Source organism: Polypterus senegalus, chromosome 1 (assembly GCF_016835505.1).
Source record: "Polypterus senegalus isolate Bchr_013 chromosome 1, ASM1683550v1, whole genome shotgun sequence".
NCBI classification, from domain to species: domain Eukaryota; kingdom Metazoa; phylum Chordata; class Cladistia; order Polypteriformes; family Polypteridae; genus Polypterus; species Polypterus senegalus.
This window is the reverse complement of record NC_053154.1, coordinates 168,263,609-168,278,127: the sequence shown is the minus strand read 5'-3', so window position 1 is coordinate 168,278,127 and position 14,519 is coordinate 168,263,609. Positions and strand designations below refer to the sequence as shown.

The 14,519-nt window shown below is 34.5% G+C and overlaps 1 protein-coding gene across 21 annotated transcripts in view; it reads right to left on the bottom strand.

Moving 5' to 3' along the window:
• The window catches only part of kif1aa (kinesin family member 1Aa), a 247,128-nt gene that overhangs the window by 118,592 nt on the left and 114,017 nt on the right, over positions 1–14,519 (bottom strand). For 13 of the 21 annotated variants that reach the window (XM_039762408.1, XM_039762499.1, XM_039762434.1 and 10 more), the window contains 6 exons: positions 13,173–13,353; positions 10,985–11,057; positions 10,303–10,396; positions 8,239–8,387; positions 5,977–6,155; positions 4,960–5,097 (listed from right to left, as the gene is read on the bottom strand). In XM_039762408.1, coding sequence (XP_039618342.1) covers positions 4,960–5,097; positions 5,977–6,155; positions 8,239–8,387; positions 10,303–10,396; positions 10,985–11,057; positions 13,173–13,353 — 814 coding nt within the window. Of the gene's footprint in view, positions 1–4,370; positions 4,386–4,959; positions 5,098–5,976; positions 6,156–8,238; positions 8,388–10,302; positions 10,397–10,984; positions 11,058–13,172; positions 13,354–14,519 lie in introns of all 21 variants that reach the window. The other 8 variants (XM_039762404.1, XM_039762412.1, XM_039762416.1 and 5 more) reach the window with 1 other exon arrangement.

Genomic DNA, 14,519 nt, shown 5'->3' with positions numbered 1-14,519 from the left:
AGCAGGTCCAAGAAGAGGTCAGTTAGTACAGAGCTTCAGGGTGCCTTTCCCTTGAAGCTGATCCTCTTCTTTGGTGGAAAGGCAATGAGGCTACATACCCACACATAGCAAAACTCGCAAAGCGTTACCTCTGTATTCCAGCTACCTCTGTTGCTAGTGAACGGGTCTTCTCCACTGCTGGAGATATTGTCACTGCAACCAGATCTGTGCTTTCTGCAGAAAATGTGGATAAATTAATCTTTCTATTCAAAAACTTTAAGCTTGAATAGTTTTATTTGTCATATTCAGGCTGTTGCGGCTACATGTTCAAAGTTTACATTTGTTACTTGTTTATTTAAATTGTTACAATAGTTTTAAAAACTCAGAGTCTAATTTATTTGAAATATCACCCAAATGGGTCGCTTTAATTTATTTATACAAATTCTATTATTTGTATTTTTTTTTTAAATAAAAGCATTTAAAGTCATTTTTTTCCTGCCTTTTTTGTACCGAAAATTAACCGAACCGAGTACCTCAAGAAAGTGAACCGAACCGAAATTACATTTTAGTGTACCGTTACACCCTTATTAGAAACCAAAGGAGATCTTGATATGCCATTCATATTAAAATGTTTACAGTTTCCCGTGAGAATAGCTTTTGCTATGACAATTAACAAATCACAGGGACAAACTTTAGAAAAATTAGATTATTTATTAGAGAAACAGAAACAATATACACTCACGGGCAGTAATAAGTTGCGTTGTCACATGGTGTCTCCAAAAACGGACTTAAAATTTAATGCAATCTTAAAGAAAAGGTAATTCCAAATATTGTTTTTAATGAAGCTTTAAAGTAAAAGTGCAAAAAGTGAAATTGAAACAATTCCAAAGAAAAATAAAAGCTTTTAAAATTGTATATCCGATTACCGCGAGAGGCACTTTAACTTGCTCCCAGCTCTTAAAACAATGCAAAGCGACAAGCAAAACACGCAGCTCGCAGCAGATGATCCGAACACTTCTGCTTGCGTGCGTTCAGCCACTCTAACCCCCCCTCTTCACAACGCGAGCAGCAGAGACACGAAGTGGCAAAAAGGACAGCGACTGTACAGGCTTTAAAATGATCAACGGGCAGTGCAACAGCACCTGCCCCCCTTCACAACGCGAGCAGTGTTATACATCCTGTGTGAAAGAGATTTAACCATGCCCGGGGCTGGAAATAAAGGACAAGTATTGTTTTTATAACATCACGCAAGACAAGGCAATGAGCCATCATTTAAAACAAGTCCACGGACATCTAACCTAGCAGTTGTTGGATTGTTTTTGGCACACACGCATCATGTGCTCCCAGGTCTTAAAAAAAACGACATGCGACAAGCAGAACAAGCAGCTCACCAGCAGCAGAAAGACAGCAGATGATCCGACGGCATCTCCTTAGCGTGCGTTCAGCCGCCCCCCCTTCACAACGCGAGCAGCGTTATACATCCTGCGAGAAAAAGATGTAACCACACCCGGGGCTGGAAATAAAGGACAAGTATTGTTTTTACAAAAGTTTTTAAAGTGAAAGTGAAAATAATGCATATGTAGCAATTCCCATGAAAATAACAATCTCTTTAAATTGTATATCCGGTAAACCAAACACGGAGGTGCGCGAACGAAGCGAGCAGGGGATGGAACCCCCTAGTATTGTAAAAAAAAATAAATACAGCCTGTTTCTGGTTTGGGACTAAGAAGTTTTTTAAATATAATCTAAAATTACTTCCCAAAGCTGTCATTTCTTTTCTTATCTCCAAGTCAAATATTCCATTAATTCTTGCTTCAAGCTCTTTGCACAAGAAACATCTGTTTTTCTGTTCAAAATCCCATGTCCTTGACATGTTATCTTAACATATACAATGAAACAGTTAACAGAAATGGTACAAAGCTGATGCTTAAATAAAGAAACACTATTTAATATTCTTAATATTTTGACTGCTAATATTAAAGAAATCCAGTGTAAGGTATATTAAAAATATTTATAAAACATCAGTTATGTGTCATTAGTCAAAAAAAATGATTTTTGAAATTGTAACAGTTTTGTACAAAATAAGCAAAAAAAGAGTGAATGAAGGTAGATTCCCTCATTTCAGAGAACTTTTATACAGTATATATATATATATATATATATGTATATTTTTTTTTCCTGGCTCATAAATGCATTGTATTAATTGAACATTAAAGATGCCCTTCTGTTCTTAAATGATAGATATTTATTAAAGTCTATGCTTTTGACTGACTAAGATACTAACTGACTGAAGAGAAGGGCTGTTTCATGTAATAAGACTGCCTGCCCATTTATGTCTATTCTTTAGTTTGCAGCATGCATGGTTATGGAGTAATATAGCTACCGTTGCCAATCTATCAAAATAAAGGACTTGCATTTCTTTAGTATTTTTAGCCTGCTATCTAAAATTGTATACATTCTGTATATTTAGTACAGCTGTGTAATTATTTAATCTATTGTAGTGTTGTTTGTCTAGTCTGTTGATGTTTTATTAGCATAACAGTAAATTTTATTGTTGCATGGTTCATGAATGAAATGTAGGAAATTACAATTTACAGCAATATATTTTTTGGTTTATTCTTACCTCAGTATTTGTAAAGAGTTAGAGTATGATGTATCATTATATAGTGAAACGTAATCCCTGTTTTTTTACAGTATATTGTGATTTAATTATTTATATGGTACATCTTTAATGTAGTTTTAGAGCTAGTACTGAAAAAATAGCACTTAAAATTAAATGGTGAACCATTTCAACATTTGCAATTGATATGCCATGGGAAAAAAATATTGCTTCTGTACACACCAAACCAAAATATTGTTTGAAAATTTTTCTTTGAAACACCTTATTTTTGCACATTCAGAAAGGTACAAGGAAATTTCTGGTTGTAAAAATAAAACTACATAAAACTTCAGTTGACAGAATTCCTGTCTCCATTTCTACCTACTACCTGTATAAACTTGGATTGTTTTATTTAGCTTGGTTGTTTAGTGCACCATTCCCTTAAAATTCCATGTCAATAGGTGGAGAGATTAGCAGGCGCTATTAGCCTTATTACACATGAAGGCTTTGTTAAACTGCAAGTTTTACTATGTTGATATCAAGGTTAGATTTTTTATCAATTGTGTCATGCTGCCATTTACCCATAGACAATTGCTTTGCTAATGACATATTTTGTAATTTTATTTAAACAGGCACATTTTCACTTGTGCCTTACAACTGCAGAGAATGGGGAAAGAGTTAAGGTGTGAAATCCATATTACAGAATATGTTTGGTTCTTAGCAGAGAATGTTATTGCATATTCAGTCAGGTTTTAACAAAAGTTCTTCCACAAACTATACATTGCATTTTTATTTGATTCTGTTTTTTTATCAACAGCCACATAGTTTACAGGTTACTCATGATTTAGTTCTACAGAATATTTTAATTGGCTATGTTGCATCCCGTTTACAAGAAAGTTCTGTCCATGTTACTCATTGTAGATGGAAAAGCAGCCAAGAACAATTTTCTTAAAATTAAATATTTCCAGTTGTATTTTGATGAAACAAACTTATTTCTAAAATTCAAAAGAACTGTCTAGTTTCAGTTGAATGGGTGCTTTGCCTCCTTCGCCTTTGGAATAAACATATTTGGTAAGTTTTAAGTCTGTCCTTTTATGTTTGTCTGCACTGGCTGCAATTATATGTAGCCTGCTCAGTTAGTTGTGTGTTATTTTTTCTTTTAGAAAATTACTAAATACAGCCTTGCCTAATAAGACAGATAGTGGCAAGAGGCATATGTTACAGATATCACAGTTATGAACAAATAACTACCATTTCAAAAATTTCAGTTATTTTTTATTTTTATTTACTAGACTTGGTTTGATTACAGTAAATTATCTTTGTTTTCGGGATATTCAGTATAGACTCAGAATAGGAAATGAAAGAAGGTATGCTCCCCGTATTAATCGAAGGTACAAAGTGCTCTATAAAACTTAACGGTAACTTAACTAAATTCACTTTAACATTTTGTTCTGCTGTTGAGAAACACCCTGTGGTTTTTTACAAAATCCTGTAAATGAATGAAAAATGAACAAAAAGAACCTTCTCTATTTGTTGGCACTACCAACTGTGGTTCTCAGAAAAAATGTATATTTAAATTAAATACTGTATAGATCATGTAATCAAGTACCATAAATGGAATTAACATTTTCAGAATCTTTTGTCTTAATGAATGCATATATTAACAACTTAAAACATTTAATTAATATGTAAAAATTTAAAGGAAGCACAATATACAGAAAAGGCTGAAACTGAAGTCAAACAAGGTCAGTGCTGTGAGTGGTTTTAATGGAAGGTTACAGAAAGCACATACACATAGTACAACCTGCTAAATAAAAAATAAATAAATACACAAATAAACGAATATGCAGGTGATAAACAGAAGAGGAGATTAATTAAAAATTCAGAACATTTATCTGAAATTGTACATATCTGAGAATAACGTCAAGTACACATTCTTTCACTAACATAAGGCTACTACAGCTAATAACATACTTCTATATGAGAAGCATAAAAACATTATATAAATATCCTAATAACTAATAACACTTTTCTGTAGTCTGTTCACTAGACAAAAACTTGCACAGGCAAAAATGCACATTGATACCAAATATATTTTATCTTCAAAATAACTATTTGCTTAGTTAACTGAATTATATTACAAATAGAATGCAACAATGTCCTGGTCAATAAAGACTCATAATTGACTCTCTTGTGCTGCGTTCACCTTCTATTTTTGCATTGCTAATTCTTATTGCCAGCTTAAATTTCCTGACATTCATTACACAAAATATTTTCTTGTTTCTCTCTCTCTGTTTGCTTTCTTGACTGCTACTTTTCCTTTTTAATCTGCATTCTCTGACTTTCCAAAAATGTCTCAAAATGCTAGTGGCATCACATACCTGCCAACAAGCCGGAACCATGGGAAGCGGTCATAGAAAGGGTCTCCTCCTGTCATCACATTATCACAGTCATCAACAGCACAGCTGGGAACTTCAGCAGCACGGTCATACATCTCTCTCATCAGGTCCAGGCGCTGTCTGCGCATAATATGGGAAATATACTTTTTAATTCACTACTTCTACTTAGTTTTGGTGCATTACATTAATCCATTTTATATTAAATTATCTTAGTTTTATTATTTACAATAAGAAACTTGTGTTTATTTCTTATGCCAAAGCAGGATGTTTTATTTCTATGCTATACAGAATTTTTCGATAACCTGTTAGTATGGTGATCATCTCGCTGCTAAGTTCACAACCAGGATGTTAGTCATATAACTAGAGAAAAGCATTGAAAGGGACAATGTACTTGTTCATCTTAGAATGGAAAAATATATACCCCCGTCCCTACAAGGCTTAAGAAATGGCCTACTTGTTCTTGAATTAATTTACCATTCCACTGAAAAACACCTGACCTAAGTCCTGTGGGACCACAGATAACATATCTATCACTCATTCTCTGTTCTCCACAGCATTTCAGAATTGTATTTACTAGCAGAAGGGCAGTCTGAAGGTGAAGCATATGTGCCTATAAGTTGACGTCAAGCCAGTAAGTGTTATGATCGCTATGAGTGAGTAACAAATTATTCAATCGTGTTGACCGTGTCCGCCTGGGGGGGGGGGGGGGGTTTGCCAAACGGGATCCCGAGTTGTTTCATCGTGTAGTGGTTGCAGCAATGCACTGTACCAGGGCATGCTCACCAACTTGACTTGACTTGACTAAATAATACAGCTGGATTTGTTGTATATTACTTAAATAAAGAAGGCAGATGGACCTACCTCATTTGTGATACATATACTACAGTATATTCCCTTTAATAGGTAGGTAAGAAAACAAGGTAAAGAATAACCAGGGATCAAAACTGGCAAATAGGAAATGTGCTTTCCCAAACTACATTACTCAGTTTTAGTATTTACCTGAGTTTTTCTAGTGTCCAGTAATGAGTTGCTCCATTTTTCTGGTCCTGCACTTCAACTGCAACAATTGTGCGAGGGAAAGGTCGCTTTTCACGGTCTTTTGCAGCATCCGGAGGTAAAAGATCAGGTGGCAAAGGTGAGTAAAGTGTATCTGTCAACAATACAAACTGGAACTGCACCTATAATGAACAACGGTAAACACATCTATTAAGAACAGTTGAAATGGCTGCAAAAAAGGAAAGAAATAATAGTCAATTATTGTAAAACTCCACGTTTTTGATAAAAGGATTTGTCTATACTAAAACTGTACTGCCCAAAATTGCAATTCCAAAATGTCAGAATACTGTTTGTATTTTTTATCCATTGACAACATTGAACAAATAATACACTATGCCAATGACTACACAGTATTAAACAGTATAGCACAGTAACAGGAAGTCAGACTTTATAGATGGAATAAGCATAATCATGTTAGCACAATCAATCCATGCCAGAATATATTTTTCAAGTAAAGATGAGTGATTGACAGACATGTGACTGAATAAGTCATAATTCATTGTGTGCTTAAAGTACACTTATTATTTCTTCTCATTTTGTGATCACTACTAGAGAAAAGATAAAATTAGCAAATAATGTCAGCATCATGATATACAGTATATTTAGACATTTAGCAAAACATTTGACAAAAAAAGGATTTTTGTTTACTTTTCCTGGATGTAACACACAGAATTAGTCCAACAGAAGAATCCATGAGAAGAAAATGTTAACAGAAATGGAAACCCCTGATAAATCATTCCTTCTCATTTTCAGTAAGTGGGTAAAATTAATCAACATTTGAGGAGCAATGTCAAACACTTGGTAAAGTGTCTAACACCAGGTTATAGAGAAATCATCAAATAAATGTTCAGATAATTACAGGGTAACTGGAAATATGTAGTCAAATGAATTTGACAGATGAAAAGGCCACCAAGAGTAATATGTGCAAATTGATCCAGACATGTGAACAGACATGAACTCAGGCAGAATTTTAAAGTATAAAAGTGAAACAGTAACCTTCACCCACTGTGACCAGAAAGGTGGCTAAAATTCTAAGACCAGATATATCCTAAATTTTCATTACATACTATATAAAGTTTAACAACTTACACTCATGTTTACTAGACTTTTTCTTGAACAAATTCTTTATTGTCTGTTTTTCTTCCATATAATACATTACAGTCGGCAATTACTGTCTGTACTTGGCTCCCAGTTAAACTGAACATGCAGATATTCTGTTCCAGTAATTTGTTAATAGGGAAATTTATTATTTACTTTTTGTGATTTATTTATGATAAGAGATTTGTTCCTATTCTTTACTATTCTTTCTTTTACATTACGTATTAGTAAAACAGCTTCTTGCAGATTAGCACAAAAATTTGAATAGATAAGAAATAACAGAACATCTTTTAGGAAACATTGTCACTGACTGTAATTTCCAATTTGTAAGGGAAAGTAACGTGGACTGAGTTTTTGAAACACTGCCTTAGCACACAGGCTCTCTTTAAACTATATATTCATTTTTTATTTTAAATCTTAATTTGTAATGAATTAATTAATTGTAATTAATTAATTATTGTATCAAAGTGACTTTTTAGGCTCAAAATCCATGGAATTATTTTAAATGAACAAATTATTGTACTAATTAAATATATTTTATCAAGTTCAATTATTAGGGTGGCAATGCCTCTATAGTCTTCTGTGGAAATTTCTCCTGCCATTTATATCATTGCAATAATTATGTTCCTATCCATCTTATAAACTGAGGATAAAGACTTTCCCTTCATAATCACATGCATACAGTTTGTGCACAGTTTCTTGTTAGTTCTACTAAAGTGGTACAGAGAAATGTGTTAATTCATTACTAGAAACGTTTACTTGATTTTATTTAGATAAAAGTCTATCTTCAGATTATTGCCTCTGTATGTGCTCAGCACCACGGCATCAACTTCCAACAAGGCAAACCTAAATAACTGATAATTAAGATTAGCAATGAAAGGTTGTTTTTACCTATTTATTCTGTTTGAAATGCAAATAAAATCCAATTATAGTGGTGATGCTATTTTATATGTAATCAGTCTATATGAATTTAACCTTTAGGTGTATCTATTATGTCTTTATTGTTTTGATCAAATACCTTCAAGCGATCATGGCAGTTGAAATCAAAGAAGACATAATGTACTAAGCGAAGTATCAGTGTAGTTTTAAATAAAGAAATTGACTCACCTTCTTCTTGAGCTCAACACTGATGGCATTGGCCTCCTTAAGGAAGATAGCATTACCCCACAGTAAATCCCTTAATGAAGTAAACTGATAGCATTTCCATTTGCGGAATGCCCACAGGGCAAGCTCAAGCTCTCGTTCTGTCCATTGCACTGTCAGAATAACAAAGTATAGATTAGGATCTGATGACTTTGGGAAACACTGTTCTGGCAGTAAGCACAGTGACAAAACATTTTGAGACAAAGGATTCAAATCCAGCAGGTAGCTCTCTGTGACTATGGTTGAGACCTCAAGATTTATATTTAAATTGATTTTTAAAGCCACCCTCATGGCTTTTTACATATCAATTAATTTTAAGAGGAAAGATGCGATAAAAAATTAAACCTTGCTTGTTATCAGTACATGGGGAAAACAAAATTATGCATAATCTGTGATTTTGTCATTAAAGTGTCAGGTGCTGATTAAGCTGCTGGATGAACAGTAGGCATTGGGAGAAACAAAAACTGCCTATGAATACTGGGATTACAAAACCAGACAATTACATGAGGTCAAGTATAGCACAAAAGGAAAGGTTTTCAATGTACAGCAGCAAGACCTTTCCCTAAAAATAGGGAGCTAGTTAGGTTAAGCAAAATTTTAGAAAATAAATCAGGTCAATTTGCACCACTGAGACATATATTGAATTTATAGAAATATGTGAGGGAAGAAATAAATTATAATTTAATCTAAGAAAATTAAGTGCAGGCAAGAAAGTAATTTGGAAGATGCATCTTGTGCAACTTTTTGATTTAGAGATAATTAAAAATAATGAATAGATTAAAAAATCTTTAAAATAAATCAAGTATCAAGTACTAAAGTAATAATTCTCAATATATAAGAAAGGTTTATATATCATCAGCAGTTAAACAACATATTAGAGCTGTTACAAGATAGCTGGTTGTTTGTAATAAAGACATTAAATTACGGAAATATTTTGCAGGATGAAGAAAATATGTAAAGTGGAAAAAAACCCAATTCTTTAAGATACATTAATATGTAAGGACATAGCATTACAGAAGGATGCTAATTAAGACAACTTTTTTCACAAGTTCTAGTAAATGTTATTTCCAAAGGAAATTTTTGTAACACATAATGAGTTGCCTAGTAATATTTTGACATTGTACTTAAACAACATTCTTATAATAGAGTTCCTTGTGTACTAAGTGTTGTTCTATTAATTGGACCTAATTTAGGTTTGATGTAGCCATAAATAAGATTTTCTCTCATTTGGCCTTTATTTCCATATACTCCTGTTTCAAATGATTTCTCAAGATATCTTCTTGACCTACTTTTATTATCCAGTTTTTTATTGACTTTACTAAAACAATACTACCTGTTACTTGTGTGCACACTCAAGACATAATTGGCTTGACAACTTCTAGTAGGTCTAAAGCCCACTGTGTGCTATATATAGCAGATTAAATATTGAAATTCATTATTATAGTGTGTTGGGGTTGCAATAATTCTGAGATTTAATCTATTAATATGTAATTAATGTGTAATCTATTCAGGTATACTGATTAGCTTTAGCAAGAGCATGCAGAAGATCTCAACTTTTGAATAGCTAATTATACTTAAGCATATATAAAGATATGACTTTAATAAGGTATGGATATATACAGCGTCCCAAAAATATGCTGAATATACTGTTGTTGGTCCTGCAGAGACAGGCATTTTAATAGTGCTGCATTTTAAACAGGATATACTATGCTGCCTTGCAGGAGAGGTAGTTTAATGATTATGGTGTAACATTTAATATCTACAGTATGTTTGCTTTGAGAGACATTTTCACGTACAAACATTCATGACAATGAACTTTAGAAATTAATTACAGAAAATAAATTTAAATAAATGTCAAGGTAGTTCATTCAGTTCATAATGTTGTATGAAACATTAATTTGCACTCAAATACAAACAAATAAAAATGGAAGATCATTATTTTAAATAGAAAATGGAAACAGTTTTGTTGTGTAAATGTCTAAGTAAAGATGGACACAGAAAAAGATAATCTTCTTTGTTTCTCCCTACCTTCTTCTTCTGGCTCTTCCTCTTCTTCATTTGTCTCAAGATAGTATCTTGAGTCAACCTGCTTTTGTAAAGCTTCCAGTTTGCTTTCATAATCCTACACAATAATAAGACAAATCAAATTTAACATTCAGAGGAAAGGTGGTCTGCAGCAGAATCTTCATGCCCTCACTATTGTTGTGAATATTTTATTTATTTATTTATTTTGTTCCACACATTACTTACAAACTGAGAGAAGATTATAAAAAAAGTACAAGGTTGATAAAATCCAATCTTTTGTTTCTAAAGAGATGTTACTAGTAATTTAGCTGATTTGGGTGGTAGTCAGACAGCATTGTATATTGGAAGAAGGGCACAAGTTTGTTTAATTTGTGCCACCATAGAATCCTGTTTCATGTTACTTAACAATGGGAGGAGTAGAGTATTTCTAATGAAAGCTATACAAACTCAATAAATGTAAATGTGAAGTATGGATCCCAGCTTGTGCTTCTTCTTGTACTCATTCTTTCCATAAGATTTATCTATGAAAAGTAGATTGTGAAAATAAACCTTCAAGTTACTTTTGTACTTATGCTCTTTAGTACTGCCCAGTTATGGATTGTCACATGGATTGGGATAGTGTGTGCTTATAATGATACACTTAGGCGTGGTTAGATAAGCAGCCATGAAATTTTCTTATACCCACCAGTCTTTGCTGTTCCAATAGATTGCTTGCCTCTTCTCTTTCTTTGCGATACTGATCCTCCAGTTCCTGCAGTCTGCGGAGCAGCACAAAAAATAATAATTCTGATGCTATAGGCAATTTAGGATAATCCTGCTCTTTTGAATAACTGAGTTTGTGACTTCTAAACTAAAATGAGTAGTTTGTGTACATGTATTTTATTTTAAATGGCACTGAAAATCATTTAAAAGGACTGATAATTATTTTTAAATAGCAGAGTTAAAGATGCTAAGATTTGCATTGGCTGTGACAAGGATGGATAGGATTAGAAATGAGTACATTAGAGGGTCAGCTCAAATTGGACGTTTGGGAGACAAAGTCAGACAGGCAAGATTGCTTTGGTTTTGGCATGTGCAGAGGAGAGATGCTGAGTATGTTGGGAGAAGGGTGCTAAGGATAAAGCTGCCAGGCAAGAGATAAAGAGGGAGGCCTAAGAGAAGGTTTATGGATATGGTGAGAGCGGACATGCAGGTGATGGGTGTAACAGAACAAGATGCAGAGGACAGAAAGGTATGGAAGAAGATGATCCGTTGTGTTAACACCTAACAGGAGCAGCCAAAAGAAGAAGAAGAAGAAGAAGATGATTATTTTTAAAAGTTCTAGTGCTCACCATGAAAGGCTCACAATTACAAAGTGCTGTACTGGTTTGTAAGTGACTTTTTCATACTGCCTAGCATGAAAGAAGCCACATTAAAACTTAGTATATTATTTCATCACAGTAAAACGCTAAGTATCATTTTAGACAATGATTCGTGATGGTGTTTATAAATACTAATTGACTGACTTCTGATAAAGAGATACATACTTAGTGTAAACAGTGCTGCATATAGTAAATTAATTGATTGACAGTTTATAAATTACTTTATTATGGGGAAAGGTTGGGAGCATGCACTGATAGTGTGTGGCCGCACCCACCACATTACAAACCATCTGGACTGAGACCCACGTGCAGTAGGTGACACCTCAGCACCACACTGGTACAGTCTGAGGTTTTTTTCATCATGGCTGGAGTGCCAGTCATGCCACCAACCCCTAAGTTTTCCCTTCAAGTTGGAGGACCTGCTTGCCTGACTGGGTGCAGTTTATCATTATACCCAAGATGAAGCAATTAAAGGTTAAGGGTCTTGCTCAAGGGCCCAATGGAGTAGTGTCACTTCTGGCATTTACAGGATTCAAACCAGCAATTCCAATTGCTGGTGCAGATCCCTAGCTTCAGAGCCACCACTCTGCCCTTTATTATGGAGTTTGTTTTAACATGCCCAATGTAAAATTATTTTCTTAGGTTTTTGTGAGAATTCTAACTATTTAAGTCACTACACATAAATTAAACAGTTTGATTTATAAAGCATTTTATGACAATGCTGATTTTGTAAGTGCTATATAGTATTATAATCTCATATCTATAGCTGAATGTTTATTTGTATGTGTGTTTGTCCATTATGTAAATTTTATATGTTGAACCAACCGCAATCAAATGTTGTACAGATTCCCTGTTTGTACAGGGTGTCAAACACGTGCACATGGGAGGCAGCTAAAGGGCCTGAATGAAAGTAATTCCACACCAGCCCAGGGGATGGTGGAGTGCACTAACTCTTTCTCTCACTTCTCTGCAGACCAGTTACAGAAAATTCTGCCTGGCCTCGATGACGTCAATTCCGGTTCCAGCCTCAATGATGCAATTTCCAGTTCCGACCCCAAAGATGACATCACTTCTGGTTCCCGGGTTCGATGACGTCACCTCCATTTCCAGCCCCTATGATGACTTCATTGCCTCAACTCCCCTTTAAAGTCACCATATTTGTGCCAGAGAATCAACTCTGTCTTAGACTCAAACCTGTACACATTATACTTGCTTAAACCCAATTTACAGCCAGGGAATAATATACGGGCGGCAGCCCCAAACCTTTTTGATGTCTCCAGTCATTTCTTGTGACAAGGGGAAAAATGTAGGCTATATTTTATTCTGAAGTTTAGTAAGTGCCCCCACCCTGGGCAGAGCTGATATACCCCTGATAGTATAGAATAAAGAAGAATAGCTCACTGTATTTTGTGATTATTCTAATTATGCTTTTGTGCTTTACAGCACTTCAGCATATATCTCTTTTAACTATAAGAGCCCTTTCATCTAATGAACATTTATATTATTACTTACCTTTTCTCCATTTCCTGCTTCATGTCAATGCCCTGTTTTTCAAGCAGTTCACGCTGTGCAAAGGCCCAGTCTACCGGTTCTGCCGGAGTTTCAGCACAAGGAGTTCTTTCCCTCTCCTGTCGAGCTTGTTCTGGGTGATTGAATCGAAACACATGACTCTTGCCCAAGATGATGCGATTACCTAGAAAACAAAAAGTGTGGCCTATAAAATCTATGATCAAACAGATGGACTTCTATACTTTTCTTTCCTTTAACATTTTCAGTTAATCTAAATACAACATGCACAAGATACAGTAGCTTAATCTGTTACCTTTTTAAAATATTTTAAATATTATTAATATATAAAAAATATATATTGTCACACACGTGTGCATGGGAAGCAGCTGAAGGGCTTAGACAATACTGTTTATACATCTGCCCAGGGGCGGTACGCTGACGCTCTTTCTGAGGGTGAGGTCACTTCGGTTGGCAGCTCTTTCTGAGTTCTCTGCAGGTCTTACCCGGGAAATCCCCCACCAGACATTAGTAGGAACAGTCTATTATTAACTGGCAAGGGACCTTGTATGTGGCTGTAATATGTGTCACTGTATTGGGTGCCTTTAATTTTCTCTCTCAGTAATACTGGTTTGTATTTCCGTAAAATGCCTGTAATTTTGTGGCCTCGTTATAGATGATAAAGACTCATCTCAAGCCGGACAGTAATACAGTGGAACCTCGGTTTAACCGAAATAATATCCTCCATAGGATTGTATGTAAATACAATTAATCCGTTCCAGACCGTATGAACTGTATGTAAATATATATATTTTTTTAAGACTTTAAGCACAAATATAGTTAATCATACCATTGAATGCACAGCGTAATAGTAAACTAAATGTAAAAAATTGAATAACACTAAGAAACCTTGAACAACAGAGAAAATCATTTCCGCCCTCTGAGCTATAAAATAGGCAGGCAGTTCCACCAGAAAATGCCTCAAATTCTATTGCAGCCGGAAACCGCATTAAACGGGTGGCTGCCCCAAACCTTTCCGCCTCTGGTCTCCAGTTATTACAATATTTAATATACATTTTCCCCATGTGTCAAACAATTGAAATTAACAGAACCAGCTCTACTTGCTCTTGATGCTAAAAATGCCTCTGATGATTTATATGTGTCTGAACTCCTCTGTGTGAGATATGGAGACAGATTTGTCTTTTTATAATTAAGACACTGCACTCTTCTCCCACTGTGGTCATTCAAACAAATTCTAATATCTCCTGTCTTTTTAAATCTTAACATGGGTTTCCATACAAAAATCCCTCATCAGAGAACTTGTTCCATAGGCATTTTTATGTTCATCCTAAA